Source organism: Hyposmocoma kahamanoa, unplaced genomic scaffold, assembly GCF_003589595.1.
Source record: "Hyposmocoma kahamanoa isolate Upper Pololo Valley unplaced genomic scaffold, ASM358959v1 103, whole genome shotgun sequence".
NCBI classification, from domain to species: domain Eukaryota; kingdom Metazoa; phylum Arthropoda; class Insecta; order Lepidoptera; family Cosmopterigidae; genus Hyposmocoma; species Hyposmocoma kahamanoa.
Genome location: NW_020653344.1, coordinates 1,762,717 through 1,781,067, shown reverse-complemented (window position 1 = coordinate 1,781,067; position 18,351 = coordinate 1,762,717). Strand labels below are relative to the sequence as shown.

The following is an 18,351-nucleotide window of genomic DNA, read 5'->3' as shown; positions in this document are numbered from 1 at the left end:
AACTTCACTTATGACATTCTTCCATGAGGTGTGCAATTTGTGGATGATTTCGATGATTATTAATGATGAACTGGCAAATTAAGGGATGAATCCGGTTTATTGGATTTCATCCACTTTCCGTTACCCGATTTCAATAAAACTTGGTAGATAAATGTAATTCCAGTGAAAATAAAATGTCACCTAAAGCCAACTGATGGAAATGACAGACAGAGAGGAAGTCCTCAATAGTGTACAGCAGCTTTTTTTAAATAATATTAAGTAACGGGACGAACAAGTCGTGCGCCTAATGGTAAGGTATATGTCTATCCATAACAGTTGCAATGCCACTCAGAGCTTTAAATCTCAAAGATCTGAGATGCACTGCCACTGCGCCCATCACCCTGAGACATAAGTTGACAAGTGCCATGTGCCTGTAATTTCACCAGCACCCTCATCCTTCAAAACCGGCACACAGTAATGCTGACATTAGTGCTTGGCAGCAGAAATAGGTAACGTGGCAGTACCACTCTGGAAGAACTCTCTAACAAGGAGCTCTACTCCTATTAAAGTTACATTGTGTTTGGGCTCATATGATTCGTTTTGACGAAAACTTCTTATTTATGAGTTATCGTTGAGGATACGACGGTAACAAACACAGATCACAGTTAACAAATATAACGAAAGCGAAGCAAACTTTTGAAGTCTTTTATTTTATTTTTATATTATATGAATATAATTCTTTGATAAAACCAGTTTAACACTAGCTACAGCACCAGACGTGAAGTCATTGAGGATATAACCAAAGGGAAGTGCTAACATGAAACAAAAAACAAATTTGTCTATGCACTGGTAACACCAGTTACTCAAGAGAGGGTCGATTTATAGATAATAATACCTAGATAAGCACAGATCATACACAAATGTTAGAAATAAGTATTATATTTGTTAATAAATAATGTATTTATACTTAATTGATCTGTAAATCTAATACCTTACATACGAGGGACATTTGTACGTGGGCGTGCGTATTTATGTCATGTACAGCATACAAATACCTATATACCTACTTAGCATTTTCGTACCAAGGTTATAAAGGACAAGCTTCATAGTATTTTTAAAGAAACGAAGATTAATATGATTTCTATTTAGATTTGGACAATTTTCCAGTCTTGCGAAATGATATTGTAAATTTCAAAACATTATTCTAGAACTTTATCATTTGAGAGTTTTCATTAGTCACAATTTGCGCCATAATATGCGAATAGCGCAAATCAAGAATAGTCTAACAGTGAATGTGAACGAACTGAGAACGTATCATGTCATAAAATTCACCAACTGCTCCCGATTAAGTATTTATTAAATAGACAATGCGAACAGCGTAAAAGGTAATTAAATTACTCTTACGTTTAATTAATGGAGGTTACCTAAATGATAGGTAAAAATTAAACTGCCAAACAAAAAAAAACAATCAAAAAATAAATATACCGAAAACAAACAAATGTTATAAAAATCACATAATTATACATAATTTCATGTAAACAGTTCGTAGTATTATTTTTATGGCTTTCATGCGAAGCACTTTTGACATATGATCACATGTTTGTAGCTTTATTTTACCTACCAAGGGTACGAATACTTCGGTTGCGCCCCCTTTACATTTCCTAAATTTCTATAGTAAAGTTGTTATAGGAAGAAATTGCTATCTACCTCCTTTATTTATTCTTTAGCTTATTAATCTAAATTATATAGTAATATGAATAGTAAACATGTACCTTATGAGGTACATGTTTACTATTATATTCTTATTATATTATATTATTAGATTCTATGTAGCGTTATGACGCTACATATAGAATCTTCCACTAAGATTTGAAATATATTTTGTACTCACACACTCGCACCAATATATGATTTTAATATTTAATACGAGTGTCTACAGACAGTTTGTGACCTTCATTAGCACAAAGGGTTTTATTTCTGAACCCTGAACTCGAGATTAGTAGTGGGCATAAGTTGTTGTACCATTAAACGGAATACAACAAAACCCAAATAGTGTTCCCTTTCATGGACAGTAACGGCGTTTACCGTAAAATGAAAAATTCGAATATGGACAGTACGGGCTATCCCGTTTCGATATATGGATCTTATAAAAACTGCTACGCGTTTTACCGTGCGTATTCCAAGTGCTTTCTTTGTAGTTGCCGCCTACTGCTCCATAGAGAAGTATCAACAATGTACTGACAAAATTGAATGATTTATTTGAGATACATTTGTGGATGTTACATACACATATTTAATATGTGCACACTAAGACAGTATGGTGAATACCGACGTGTTTGTATGAGATGATGTAAGACCGTACATGTCAGTGCGTCGCCAGCGACTGCCTTTTCTGGTTATGTAGTTTGTTTTCGCGCTGGAACTTTCTGACAGTAAAAATTCCCTCAATTTTTTTCTCTAAATGCATAGTTTTTTAGCAATTCAATAAACCAATAATGTGTAGGTACTGCAGAAATCCTATTCTATAATAAATAACAATGAAATGTGTTTTCACACTTAAAATCAGGTTAGTTAGGTATGTATTTTCTGCCATCTAGGTGAAATGAATTACTTAATTTTCGTTTAAATTTGATGAACAACTAACGATATACAGTGTACTATTAGTAATCAAAATCACCTCTCTCATTACGTTCCAAACTGATTGACTGATTTAATTATTCAATGGTAAATAAATAACCTTCATCACTGCTTAAATATAATCTAATTAGTAATTGTTTCTTTTGGAATTGTTAGTACGTAATAACTTTTATTTGTCTTCTTATACCGCAAGGGTTACGCTATTTTACTGTGTACGCTATTTTAATGTATAGATTTAGACTATTTTGCTGAAATAAATTAAATAAAATCACTGTACTACTGTCATAGCCGTACTTACTTATGCACAAGAAACATTTGCAAGAACAGTTTAGTGCTGCCATGAATGTGACGGGATCAGCCGTCAGGGATAAAGCGTAATAATTATTTTGAATCAATATGGTCACTAAGGCATAAAGAAAAGTAGTGACTTTTGGTGTGCGGTATTATTTCAGTACTGTCCATGAAGGGGTTAAATATGTAATCAAAAATCTTGCGTAAGTGAAGTTCGATAGATATTATGTGAGTCGTTTCATTCGAAGTTTCGTTGTAAATACCGTGTAATACTGCCTGGTACTAGGTAACATTGACACAAATTTTAAAGTTTTTGAACGGTTTTTTCCTAGTCCGCCATCTTGCCTCTGCTCATTCCCCTTTTCACCTTGCCTTGTGTTAGGTATTTGTTCGAAAAATTTCAAATAGTGGAAATTTTTCAGCATGAATTATAAAATAGAATTGTTTAGACATTGCTAAATGTAATTTTCTAAACCTTGCTTGGCTTATTTTCACTAATTCTCATGATAGAGTTCGGTATCTTCAACTTTTGACAGATGTCACTGTCAAATGTGGAAAAATATTTCCTTTATTTTTGTTCCATCCTCTAAGAAAAATACAGAAGAAAGTATTACTTTTTTATATGATTTTTCAAAATGGACATTTTTCCTTGGCCCAACACTAAACTCGTCCACGCCGAAAAAAAAGTGTAAAGTCCCATAAAGGACGCTTTTATTACCAGTGCTAAGTACACGCATAGTGGTTCCAAACGCGCGACATTATGGACAAAACCTCAAACGTGGTCGGACACGTGAATGCAAACGTCAACTATTTATTTGCTAACAAATTGATTAATATTCCATCGGGTAATGTGAGACTGACATCCTTTGTGTTATTACGAGTTAAATAAATTAGTTGCGTTCATGAACTTGAATACTCAATGATAAGATAGAGTTATACATTACGTTATTCATAATATTTATAAGCGTACCAATGCTGAATACAGGTTTTATCTAGAAACAAACGGCCAGAGCATTAATATACAATTGCCTGGCAACAAAATTATTTACTAATAGCTACCGTGGCATTACACTGAATATCAAAGACAGCATTTTGAGAAAACGCTGCAAAAGGGATTATTCGGTTATTGACATTTGTGAGGCCAATAACATAAAAAAGTGCATTTACCTAACTTTACACATTAGATATTAAAGAATTCCATCTAGTCATTGTAATTTTACTTTGCAAAATAGTCTAACGAATAAATTTCTTTACCCTTGATAACAGCCGAAAGATTCTTGTTTTAGAGAAGTTTTGGGACTTGAACTTTTTTATTTGACACTATACAGCTGTACCAAATGCGTTGTAATGCCATGAAAAGCTGTGAAATCTCCAACTCGCATCGGGCGAAGGTCGTAGACTACCTTTAATGGAAACTACCTTTACCTTAATAGAGGAGACCTATGCCCAACAGTGGGATCTAACTATATATATATATATATATATACTGCACCCATCATCCTGAGACATAAGTTGAATGTCCCATGTGCCTGTAACATCACCAGCACCCTTACCCTTCAAAACAGTAACACGGTAATGCTCACAAAACTGCTTGGCGGCAGAAAAAGGTACAGTGGCGGTACTTCCTTGGATGAACTCGGAACATGGAGCTCTACTGCTACTAAAACTAATTTAGCTAACGTCGGCTCTAAAACTGACGAAAGTTTTATCGCAACCGGATGAGTAATAATGGAATGCATACGGGACAAATTAACAAATAAAAATACATGCATTCAATTTCATATACTTATTTACTATAGTGTATTAGATTTGTATTGCGACATTTATTTCTATACATTGCTTAAAAATATCTATCTACTCGCATATTGTTGGTATTTGACCGGTAAAATAAAATAATGCACAGGAAGATTTGTAAAAAAGTGGCATCCAGGTTTTTGCTCCCGTCTCTCCCTAGCGACCTCTAAAACCTGTTCTATAAAAGGCATGCGTCTTTCACTCAACCTTTTTTCTTAAAACCGTCCAGGAAAAAGTTGAAATATAACCTTTTTTGGTGATACACAATGATCATAATCATCTGTTCATCATGGTGTATCGATAAACAAATAAAATATCATAAAACAACGCAACAGCGTTAAAGCATTTTTCAGTTTTTAATCACAAGTACCTTTTATTTTTATCGTGATAACTGGAGTCTATAAGTCGATAAATGGAGAATTGTGTCCTAATATCAAATAAATCAATGGCAAACTGAAGAATGCCAATGAGTAGGTGTTTCAATTTCCTGTGCACTGAGATCACGTAACAAACATAATTTATAATAAGCTAGGACCCACATGTGTCATTATTAGTAACTCATTATACCTACTTGCAAATACAGTCTGTTATTGTTTTTAATTCCACGTTTCCTATTACTTAAATACCTATTATTACACCGTTCCATTGTTATTGTCCACTTTAATTTTTCGCGAAACAACGAAACCTTGCTAGAAAATGCTTATGCCTGATCAATCCTCGACACTATAAAATGTTATTGTACTTGACAGTCTCAAAACTAGTGTTGAGTCATCGAAAAATTTCGATATTGAAATAATCTATTAAAAAAAAATTTTATTACTATTTTTCGATTTTACTACTTTTCTGAGAAATATATACAAAAATTTCCACCATTTGAAAATTTTTGGACAATTCCCAAAACAACTCAAAAGTAATTTAAGGGGTTGAACAACCGGACTCACATTTCAATTAATTAAGTTTGAAAGTTTTAAAATTGAAATATTCAGCACATTTTCTACATTTCGTTACTTATTTATATTTAGTTGGTTTTGAAAAGTCATGACATCATAATATAAACTAAGGCTAATAAATATTTGGATCAATAAACAGCGAGATTATTTTTAAACTTTTACACTAGCTGGTATAATGTACGTTCTACACTGAATAATGTAAACTTATGGCGCGTTAATTTCAGCTAATGGACCTTGACCTGTCGACAAGAATTTAACGAACGTACTTCCAAAGAACAGTTTGGTTACGGTAAAATTTTCAGAAACAATAAGATTTATATTTTATATTGTAGGTAGCTTAAGAAGATAGAACAATATTTTTATAAGCATTATCAAGAAACCTGTTAAAATGGCCGCAGTTAATATTAAAAAAACTCACATTTTCTCCTTCCATACGGCCCACAAAACGAATTTCCTTTTCCGATGATGTTGTCATCTATACATTTTATAAGCTGCGCCACATCCTCCGACTTGTGTCCGCGGGAAACATTCCCCCATCTATAAGGCAGATCTTCTTGCATGGATTCGGATTTTCCTTTTGTTCCTCTTGATTTCTTCAGTACACTTGTCATATTCCCGTCACATCACACAAATATACTTTTTGGGATTTTCAATGAAAAAAACACTTTGTTTACTGAATTACGATTACGAAACACTGGGTGATAAAAAAATGTATCGTTCATGAATACGCGATCGCGCGCGCGCTCGCCACACGTGCGCTTATGACGGCTGGTAGACGAACAATTGCGAATGAACGACTGAACGAGCCTGCACGGTCGGATGCGGGTGGCGCTGGCTTCTGCTCACCTACTACGCAACGCCCGCGATTCCGCCGAAGCGGCACACTCATCCCGCTCTGAAACTGACTAAACAAACCGCTCTTTCTTCTACTAAACGATTTGTGACATCAAACATGACATTCTTTCAATCTCTGAAGCACGTGTGAAATGTATTTTTGGTTGAAGTACTTTTTACGTAAATTCAAACATTAAATATCTAACTTAAACTTTTGCCTTCATACACAATATCACAACTACTGTGGACAATTTATTTATTAGTTATTTTATTAGTTATTCTTTTACAAATAAAGGGTTATTTGTAAAAGAACAACAGCCTCGTAGGACTGTATTACTAACATCATAAATAACTACTTTTGTTCCATGACTTTTAATAATTCACCACATTTTGCTTCATACAAAAGTAAAAATTATAAATAGATCGCTCTGAACACGGATAACTCTGTGTAAAATGCAAGAGCGCGAGTAGGGTTTGTCGTCGGGGAGGACGGTTGCCATTCGAACCTTACTAACAAATACAGTTCTAAAAATAAAAAGTCTCAGTACAACAAAAGTTTATTTTTGATTTTATTATGTTTTGTAAAAAGTCATTAGCAATCTAGTCCTGCAAGGTTGTCAGTAAATACCACAATAAACCTGCGCAACGATTTAATTTAAATAAAAAAAAAACTGATCTCAAAAGTTTGCTTATCCATATCCATGTCTATGTGCCAAATCTTATTGAAATCGGTTAACGGAGAGTGGGCGAAATTCAATAAACCAGATTCGTCCCTAATTTGCCACCCTTAGAGGAGGAATATTTTCTTCCAATTTGAATAAGACCACTACAGAGGTATCCACTTTCCATCAAAAAAGAATCCAAATCGGTTTACAAATCTCGGAGTAATCGCGTAACAGACACAAAAAAATACAGGCGAATTGAGAATCTCCTCTGTTTTTCAAATCGGTTAAAAAGAAAAGCAGCTGGCCGTCTAAAGTTTATAAATAGAATCTAACTCAATTCACCTTTGAAAATGATAAAAAACGGTTTCCATAGCAACATGAATTTGCTTGTTCGTTAGCATTATCGTTAGCGAAAACATATTTTTGTTCTAATTTTAGTAGCGTTCGTGTGTATTTTTCGGAGGTGTTAGCAAAAGGAAGGTGTGAAAATGATGAAATTACAGATTTCCAATGATCAGGATCGCAAAGAGGCGCAGAACAGAGAGAGGCGACGACAATGCGAGCTCGAAAGGCGAGCCAGAATTTTCAATGCTCGTAACAGGAAAATTGGCGTAAGAAAATATTCTCAATTTCTATCTACCCATTTCTTGGAGATAGTATCAGTAGATATCATCTGACAAAAACATCAAAACTATAATTTTGTATGAAATAGACCGAGCGATAAGTTGTTAATGTTGTTTAATATGACGATTCTACATCATCATGTTTGATGAAAATCCTTATTTCCAGGTTGATTTACCGTTCCTGCAACGCCAAATAGTGGAGAAGAGGGCGGAGCGCGATGAAGCCGAGCGCACGAACCTGGCCTTCGCTAAACAGATGATCAAAGACAGCGACGTAGCCCTAGTGCTCGAAGCTAGGGAGAGAGAGGTACCTACTTCATTCAACTACTTCTATGCTAATCTTCCGCCAATGACGATAAAAATGCAATAGGAAATCCAAGCTGACCCAAGAGTGACCAGTAATCACGTGAAATACACTAGGAAACTAATAACGACCTATCACCAACCGGACTTTGATCTCAGTGAAATGATAATTCCCTACTGCATAATTAACGTCAATGTAATAGCTATACTAATGTTTTCTACCTAGCAGAATAATGGGAATATTCTTTCTAATGGTTTTACTTATTAACTGGATTGTGACGATGTGACCTCCTTCATCGTCATCCCACCTTTTTATCGCCTTTTCTCCGGTTCCTGGCCACTTGTTTTTAAATTTTGAATCGTTCTTTAATTCCATTGCCTCGCCAGTCTGATTTTGTTTCGTTCCATCGCTACTCCCTGCTCTATCGCGGCAGCGAACAGTACTGCTCTAATTTTTAATTGCGTCTAATTTTGATTCTTTTACCAATTTTAATACCAATCTGTAACTCGGCCCTTTCGGAGTAAGTCTGTCTCACTTTTGTAGTGTTTTGAAAAACGTAGGGAGAGTTTTGTAGCGTTGTATCTGTTTTTATATATACCTTTTTTGTTACCACCTTTTTTTTTCCCTTTCGATTTAACTATGAATAATTTTTTTGCGGACCGAAGTATTCTATTTTATTGCCGTGAACCTGGTCACGGCTCATTAGGGTTTACAACCTTCTCAGGTTATATGGTCTGTCTGCACAATTGTAAGTTCAAATTGTGTCTGCAAATTGTAAGTAAGAGGAGTCGTCTACTCTCGTCAGAGGTTTAGTTAGGACGCCCTCGTCGTTTTTTGTCTAAAAGAAAATCGGTATAATTTGAATGCCTTGCAATCTAGAAGTTTGTCCACGTTATCGGTCAGTCAGCTTGCTGGTCACCCTGGAGGCTGGACGCTTGTCATCCATAGACGCTGGATGCACTGGGATTTTGACTAACTAAAATATTTTGAATAGCTGATCTTAAGACTAGGTACTAGAATTAAATATGACAAAAAATTATATCAATTACCTGGCTTCAAAGTCTAGTCCATTTTTTGGAAATATTATTTGTTCCTAAGCTATGGGCCACCATTCAACCCCTATATATAATATAAACCCAGAAATTCTCAGGATGGTAATCAGTAATGTAAAGAAAACACTTAGAAAAGAGATTGATCTACAAATTTTCCTTGCTAGTTTCGATTTGTCATTTTTGGGCTCGCTTTGCTGCATGTTATATGGTGGTCGTTACGCCACAGTATTAGTAAGCCAATTTAGTGATAAAAACGTTTGCATTACTTTCAAAAAACGAACACGGAAAGTTTGTCATTTATAGACCATGCGACTTCTTTCCGGCCAAGGCCTGCAAAGTAAGTATGAAAATCGATTACTGTCCTCTACTCTAGACTTTTAAATCTACCTCATAACGAACTATGTAAACGGACAAAAGAAAAACTCGTACAGCCAATTGACCAGTGTTCATAATGTCGCAAAATCTCGCAATTATTGCGAGAAATTAAAATACCTACCAGTACTGCTTACTTAAAAAAAAAAGAAAATGGCGTTAACATTGTTATGGTATTCTTTTAGTTTGTCGTCTTTCTTGTATTTTGGTCGCGAAAATGCACTCATTTAGTGAGTAGAAAGATAACAAAAATACAATAATAGATACACATTTAAATACATCATCAGAAGTTCAGCAGACTAGTATTAATGTGCCTGCGAAAACAATAACATTTTCTTTTAACAATTATCGTATCACGTCAAGTGTTAATTTTAACATTTTTTTTTTTTACTTTTGCTATTACACATGTTCATCTCTTTAGTCTTTTATTATTTCCTCACGTTGTTTGAGAAAAATTCTATACATGCCTCGGCGGGAACGGGGATTGCTTGACTCGTATTATTACAAGGCCTCGTTCGCGCTCGTCCTTGTAATTGTAACTCATACTCGTCCCTTACTTCCCGCCTCTTCTACAATGTCTTATTAAACCCCGAAATGGAATTACAAATAACTCTGACGTCTGTCTGTGCGGGAGAGTTTAAATTTAAATTCTGAAGGCAGCCGTGGTAACTTTTAGTTTTTGTGACCAGGAGCGACGTCGCATCTGCGCAGAAATAGACCTGTTTCGCTCCAAGTTCCAAAGGCCCGAGGATCGGCGTGAGTTCGACCTCAACGACCCTGATGTCCTGAAGAAGCAACTTCCACCGCGTGCTAGTGACGGTGAACCTGTGGGCAAGTCTAGCGCTCAGAAGTGAGTCCTTATTAATCCATGTGCCTTCTCTCATACATACGAGTGTAAGAAAAAGTTTTAAAAACTTATCGATCCGAATATAGGTTGGTGGATTTTACATGCCTAGATACAGATAGATATCTGTCAGATACAGACAGTCTTAAACCCAGAAAACTAAAGGGATTTGGATAAAAAACAAGGCACTTAATACAATTTTTGATATTCGCAGATAAAAATTCCACGCGTAGGATGTTCGATAAAAACACGTCTATCGTACTCCGTTTTCGTCAGAAATCGTTTTATTCATAATTTCAATTCAGCTTCGACCACTTAAAAGATTTTCGTGAGATTCCGCCTTCGTCATAATGTCATTTATTTTAAGGAGAGAGAACAAAGAGATCCTAAACTAATAAGTCGATAACTGTTTGATTAAAGTTGAAAGTAACTTTTATTGTCAGTCTCGGTAGGAGAAACTATTTTTAATTGTGGACCTAGAAAGGCTAAACCACATAAAACGTTCAGATTTGAAGGTGAAGACTTGAACTACGAGGAGCGTCGAAAAGTAATGGCGGAACAGCGCAACGCGTGGCTTGAACAGCAGGTTCAAGAACGCAAAGCTGCAGAAACCGAGCGGCGTCAGGCCGAAGCCGCCTATATGGTTTGACTTTACCTTCCTTACAAACATAGTCACTATCATAGATATTCAATATGACAGAAGTAAATAAGTTCTTATTGCCAAGGACGCTTACACTGTTTTTTCCTTGGACATCATTCAAAGTAATCACTGTAGATAAAATTGCATCTATTTATAATTAATAATATTTTTTAGTAAATAAAATGGTACAGCTGATGGCCTAAGTAAGACGGCTACCCTCCTAGCTGACCTTTTGGTTCTACGACCGTCTTAAGAATTTAACAGAAAAGTGTAAAGGAACGCCAGCTTTGTGGTTAAAATTAGTATTTATGTAATATAATTAAAGATCAAATTGACTTTAAAAGTTTCTCAAAACGTCATTCACTAATGATGCAATAAGTAATTTATTACCAAAATGAATTTACGGCTCACAGTTTAAAGGTTAACTTTGTTTAAAACTTTTCTTCACATTTATCTATTCAGAGCCAAATGATTCGGATAAGAAGGTCAGATATCTTAGGGCATCGACTGTAGGTACTATCGCATTTTGGCCTATTTCTGTGCTTAAATTGCAATTTTGATTCTTGATAATGCTTATTAAAATCGAGTGATGCACAAACACTAGATTTTATCCGACTTCATCTAACATCACAATGTAATCTTCTTTTTCAGATGGCTATAAAAGCACGCGACGCAAGAGCTGGAGAGCTGGATAAACTCGAGCGTGAGTGTCGGTACAGACTGGGACAAGCCAACTTGAGATACAATGAAGCTTTGGTTAGTGAAGTATTCCCACCTGTGGAGCACTTAGTGGATTATTGTAGGTGGTGGTTGTGTATTGGTGGTGGATATTTGTAGCTACATATACATAAGTCGGGGCTGCAGTATATGAGTCCACTAAACTTTAAATCTATTTGCCAACTAAAAACTAAAACTGTAGTCCACGGACTTATAACAGATGTTTTTGATTGAGCCCGCTAAATTTACATTGAGCTTCGAGGGGATAGCTAGAGAAAGTTGGAAATCTCTTCTGTCCTACTTTGCTAAACTCCATACTGTTGAAATACCGCAGGCGGCGGAAAAGAAACAACTGGAACAAGTGATGAAAGAACAGGAAGAAGCCGATAACTGCGCGGAGATGTACAACAACCTCACTTCCGATATGTTGACGGAGAACCCTGATGTCTCCAAGAGTGCACTTGGCTCCAACAGGTAGCGTATTTCACAATACCAACCGGGTCTATGGATTGGAGCCTGGATTATGCGTGCCCTAAAACCGGCATGCTTGAGAATTTAATGGTTGGCTACATTGACTTACAATTATATGGACGTCGGGTCCGCGCTAAAAAGTGTCCGAACTTATAGGGCGTTAAAATCGTATACAGAGCGTCATTCACGCTTTAGTCTTCGTTTGTTCGACTGACAGCGAAGCAAGCAAAATTAGACAGTACTGTGATGACATTACAATTTAAATTCAACGTTTTAGCTTTTTCATATTCCTCTACGTTTAAATAGGTTGACTTGGGATATTTTTTTCATGGTTTTTGTATTAGACCCGTCGTTCATTTATTTGTAAGTCAATGGTTGGCTATGAGTAACGCGATCGGCGTGGCCGAGTTCTGGGCTAGTATAGTATAATGTCATCGATACGATATTAAGGAGGATCAGCATCTTGATTTTGATTGCCTCTCCCGATCGGAAACTGCGTCTTTTCCGAGTCGAGGCGCATAATTGCGATTCACAACTGGCCGATCGGAAACTTTTGACATTTCAAATCGGAACAATAGTTGATTTAACTCGCAAATTAGAAAGACATAGTAGGAATTATGTTCATCTTCTCGCTCGGAAACCCATCTGATTTCCAGACTACCCGATCGGTTCGATTGCGATTTCAATCAAAATCATGCAGCTTTATAGGTCGATTGTCCGCCCCAAAGCAGTGTAGTGTTTTTTTTTTCGAGGTGTCATAATAATCTTTTATTCTTGGTTGTTTCTTCAATCGTTTTAGTTATTTAAATAGATTACGAACCTTCTTCGCTTTGGTGGACGACGAATCTTTAGTTATTGATAATGATTATTAATAACTTTCTTTAAACACGCTGAATAAATGTTATGAATTTCTAGTAGGTACTTGTGCACTTGTTCTCCTTGCTTTTATAAAATGCAAATTGCAGAGCTATCGGCTATATGTACAAGGGTATGAACCAGGAGGAATTGAAGAAGTTCTACGCTGCGCAGAAAGAACAAATGGCCGCTTCTAAGGTAACTTTTATTTTAACAATTATTAATGTCCAGAAATAAAAATGTCAGGTTAGAAAATTTTACCAACTGACTGGAGCAGTGGCTCGCCGACAAGCATATTTCAAGCCTTTGTCATTCGTTGTTAGCCGCTAAAGCTTATTTTTCTTTAAAATATATACCTACTTTCGGACACGTAAAAGCCAAATGGCTTGTCTATTCATTTCAATTATCAATGAAATACTTTTTTTTTCACATAACAGCGATTGACTAATTTGGTAGGCTCGGTAGGCTCTTTTTTCAATCAACTTGTTATTGAATATCGTCAGAAAAATCTTATTGAAAATTATCCCGTGTGCACCGCGATATAACTGTTACGTAATCTGTCACTCTTCTCGCACCGCGCAGCTACCTCAGGGGGTCTACTCTCGATCTCCGTCCGACATCCGTCCGAAACAATTACTGCCAAATAAGCAATACTTGGCTAAATGAAAAGATGCGTGATGCGAATGAAGCTTCATACTTGATGCTTGTCTTTAAATTTTGTCGAATATTACTTATTTGACAGTAATTGTTTCGGACGGAGATCGAGAGCACAAGCCCCAGGAACCGACTCAATTAAACGGTAGGCCTGTAACATCGAGTATATAACCAGAAATAGAGACAATGTCATTTAATATGTTTGATAACTATTCTGCCATATCATTACGGCGACAACTGCGATCCGATTGGCCAGCCTGAATTCGAAACAATTGACAGGTGTCGTCAATTGTTTTACTTCAAATGGACCAGTTTAACTTGAGCTTTGCTATAATGGACGTTAATTGAAAAATTACATATTTAATATTTCATTGTCAATGACATGATTTGTTTTGTAATTAGATGTTTTGCTGTTTTTCCCATACCACCAAATGGAACAACCCGCTATAGTTATCTTTTATCTTTATTACAATAAATACAGAATATTTTTAGAATATACGGAGACGACACACAGGTCAGTTGTTGGCGCTGTACTATTTCAGTTTCTAATCTGTACTATTTAAGTTTTCTAATCTGTGATTTTAGCGCAAACGCTAAAGCGCAAAGTCGATATTTAATAGTGATATAATAAAGGCCTAATTTGCCTGATGAGTTGCCAGGGATGGGTGGCCCTTATTTCGTCTCTATTTCTAGTTATATACTCAAAGGCCTGTAATATACCAATTTCAAAATTGCATAATAGATCAATCAAACTTTTTTGAGCCTTGGAGATTTAATACTGTGTGTATATTTTAATGTAAGTACTTACCCCTAACTATAGAAAACGAAACATTCTTTATCTGTCGAACTTTTCCCTATAGTCGTGTACATAATAATATGTACACTTTTTCTTTTGTGTACAGGCAAAACGCGAAGCTGAAGATAGAATGGAAGCGGAATGGCAGGCGCTGGCCAAGTCCATCTCGCGCACGTCGGAACGCCTCGATATCGAAGACAAGAGGAGGCGCAGGTACTTGCCTAGTGTCTTAATATAGTCACGGGAATGCATTTCCCCGGTCTGATTTGTAATTCGGAATTTATCTAAGTGTTTTTTTACACATTCTCTAAATGTCGCTAGTGCCCTGACTATTATAAATTTTAAAATGTCGTTCACACGCAACAAAATTCGAATTACTATGTACTATCTAGTTGTCAAGAATTATGATTATTGCATAAATCTATCTAACACAGGATTCAAAATTATCAAGATATTTATTTTCTTTGATAATTATAATAATAATTATCCGTTACATATCCGATAATTATCCATGCTGATTCGTAGATGATGGATGACAAACAGTGAGAAAACTTAATAAACACGAAGAAAAATCTTAGGGAAAACTATTAGTTTTGTTACTTTAATGGGATTGACATTATTGACACGTCTCTGATACAAACACATGGCATGACATTAATTGCGGCAGCATTTTGTTGTTCCAATGATATTTATCAAGATAATTTATCGTGATAATTGTCATAATTGTCAATAATATCACTTCAAACTGATCTAATATAATAATATCAACAGGGAAATAGCCCGTCAGCTCATGGAAGAGAACCAACTAATGGCATTGCAGCAGAAAGAAAAAGAGAAGTACTTCCGAGAAGTTGTCTACAATAATACACCTACGGACGATTACTACGCACAATTCAATACAACTACCAGATAAACTATTCATGTTACTACCACATTTATACATAGTTTGCGAATATTGAACACCAGGAGTTAGTTAGGAGAGGATATCGGTTATATGAACGATTGAATATATTCGCCTCTAACATCTAGGTACACACCAATGAGAGCGGGTAGATAAACAAATACCACATAAAAATATAATGTCGAACCTGTTCTTTAGGCCATTTCCTTACTAAAGCTCTTACACAGAACCTGTAACTTTGTTCTGAAACTACGCTTTCTATTGGTAGTAGTATAAAATAAGTATTCGTCTAAAGGTATTTTCCACCGGCGAGACAAGACGAAACAAGGCGAGCCGAGACGAGTGTTGAAATCTCGAAATAATTGCCATTAATAGCTATCGCGAGCACGCGTTGAAGTTGTGGGTAGTAAAATAAAAATGTTCATATACCAATAGAGTAAATTACTTAGTTAATAAATTTTTAAATTTCGACTGTAGGGCACTTTGCAATTATTTGTAGAAAAATAGTAGTTTCTTATATCTTAAATCATGCGTACCTACAAAGTCGCGATCCATCGCGAGCTCGGCGGACTTGCGCGAGCACGCGCGAGGCTTCGCGATGGCTACTGATATTAATCGCGAGATTGTATGGTACGTACGATTTAAGATATAGAACTTTATGTACGCAGGAGCAAGGTTCAATATTACACCAGCAAATATTTCGATTCGCACTTCCTCGTCAATTCAGACCATTTCCACCGACGACGATGCGCTGATAGAGATTTGAAATTTTGTCACACAACTTTCAATCCTCGTCTCGTCTTGTCTTGCCAGTGGAAAAGCCATCTTTAGACTATGACGTCGCCGACCGTTTTTTTTTTGTACCAGTTCATGACAGGACAAGTGAGTCGAAAATTGTTTTGCAGTCTCTTTATAACTATGTGATAGAACTGTTACACATTTTTATCGTAGTTGTCCTATAATAAATCGTTGTGTATGCAATCTACGAAGTTAAAAGGACTAATTAATTTAAGTTCAGTATCTATTGTAATTAAAAGCGTACTTACCATACCATATTGAGGCCGTTCTAAAGAAGGTCCAGTTCAAGAGTACTCTTAACCGACGAGCGTGTATGAAAGCACTGAGGCGTGTTGATGGGGCGAAGATTGTGTGTCAGGACCGTAGCAAGTGGAAGGATGTTGTCTCTGCCTACCCCGAGGGAAAATAGCGTGAAGTATATGTGTATGTAGATTAATAATTATTCTAGACCAGTAACCGGACAGTTTTCAATTCATTTGTTCCTTTTAAGGTAACGTCATAGCTCTACCTATATAATTAATAGGAATTACCACACTTCCGAGCTGCACTATAGCATGGACTATTTCACTCTCTATAAATTCATGAGTAACAACAATATTTTTAGATCTGTCACACAACTAAGGTCGAGAGTTGCATGTCAAGCGTAATGGACTTTGCCCGGCTCTCATGGGGTTTTAACGTCCTTTTGGTAGGTTTCCATGACTTCTACTGCTCGTTATTTAGTTTTTTATTATTATGAGTTTTAAAAAGTCGTAACAGGTTATTCAATATTATATTATGATGGAATTCTATTGTAATGGAATTATTGTTACATAGAATTATCTAGCCGAGTGTGAAAAAAGAAGCAAAAATTGCCAATATTTTTAAAATACCTTTAAGCCCTTTTGTTAATTTATTAACGTTATTACTTAAGATTTTACAACTTATACAAGACATGTATTTTTGGATTTTTATAAATTGCGTGTTTCTTGCACAATCACAATCACACTATACAAAATACAAACTATCACTATTTTTTATTGCTAATTAGAACACCAGGTAATCCACGTAAGGTGCAATTTTTAACTATTTTGACACATTGTATATCTTTAAAGTGCGTCCCACCGATAACTCATTTTGTAGAATCTTACATTTAAATGCGGCACTTTTGTCAGCAAAACTTAGTACATGTTGTGCTTAATGAAGGTTTCGCGTGTGAAACACCCTGAAAAGTATAAACAATGTTTTCTACAGCAAATTGGAATGCTACGTAACTCACATTAACTTTTTTGACACATTGTATATCGTTAAGGTGCGTCCCACCGATAACTCATTTTGTAGAATCTCTTATTTATAAGTAATGCGACACTTTGTCAGCTAAACTTAGTGTATGCTGTACTTATAAATATAATATAGGGCTTTTTGCTTAATGAAGGTTTCGAGTGTGAACTACCTCAGGAGTCGATGCTTTGTTAAAAATCCATGTGAACTATTCCTCTGAGAATTAAGAGCTAGGCTCTTGACCGTGTAGGAAACGCCATTCTGTTCTCTGCAAAACTTTTCACTGACCTTCTTATACGACATGGCTTACTTTTCAATACCTACTATAAAGAAAAAGTTGGCAGTACAATTTGGCCATCGCTAAACCGTCTTTACTCGGGTCAGTGACCTGTTTCTTTACTTTTCCTGTATAATGTAATGAAATGGACTAATATAATACTAATATTAATTTGACAACACTTAGTAATTGCTGTCTTTTTTAAACCACAAACAGTGAAAAGAACATTTAAAACAAGCTAGTTAAAACACAAATTCAGTTACCATTTCAAGTATTATCGTTCATGAGGCCATAAAACAGAAAAAAATATGGCCGTGGAATAAGAAATATATAATTGGGTTCACTGAAAAGCATTATAGTATTTCAGATTAAATATAACAAGTATTTCACAACCGAGTAGTTTAAAATTACAGCACATTTTAATGTTGTCAAATTGCTTTTAATTTATACTTTTTTTTTCAATTGCCTAAAATTACATCCTCTCCTGGTCCTTCCACGTTCCGTTTTGTTCTAAACCTTTTTTTCTGTTTTTAAGCACAACAAAAAAACGACTACAAAAAAACTAATAATTTAGGAAATTCGCAGTGATAAGTAGATTGTGTATTTATTTGCATTGAAATTTTTATCATTTTAATAA

The 18,351-nt window shown here is 35.6% G+C and overlaps 2 protein-coding genes across 2 annotated transcripts in view; one reads left to right on the top strand and one right to left on the bottom strand.

The window, feature by feature from the left end:
* LOC113238585 overlaps nucleotides 1-6,484 on the bottom strand; it is a 103,410-nt gene extending 96,926 nt beyond the window's left edge. Inside the window, exon 1 of the mRNA XM_026475415.1 lies at nucleotides 6,070-6,484. Within this exon, the coding sequence (XP_026331200.1) occupies nucleotides 6,070-6,262 (193 nt within the window). The 5' untranslated portion in view covers nucleotides 6,263-6,484. The remainder of the gene's footprint in view (nucleotides 1-6,069) is intronic.
* A 1,154-nt stretch (nucleotides 6,485-7,638) lies between these two features.
* On the top strand, nucleotides 7,639-18,325 carry LOC113237829 (RIB43A-like with coiled-coils protein 2). The gene is made up of 9 exons (XM_026474515.1): nucleotides 7,639-7,761; nucleotides 7,940-8,080; nucleotides 10,191-10,351; nucleotides 10,853-10,988; nucleotides 11,637-11,741; nucleotides 12,037-12,176; nucleotides 13,139-13,226; nucleotides 14,585-14,691; nucleotides 15,250-18,325. The coding sequence occupies exons 1-9, from the start codon at nucleotides 7,639-7,641 to the stop codon at nucleotides 15,389-15,391; spliced, it is 1,143 nt and encodes a 380-aa protein (XP_026330300.1). The 3' UTR covers nucleotides 15,392-18,325.
* The last annotated feature ends 26 nt before the right edge of the window (nucleotides 18,326-18,351 follow it).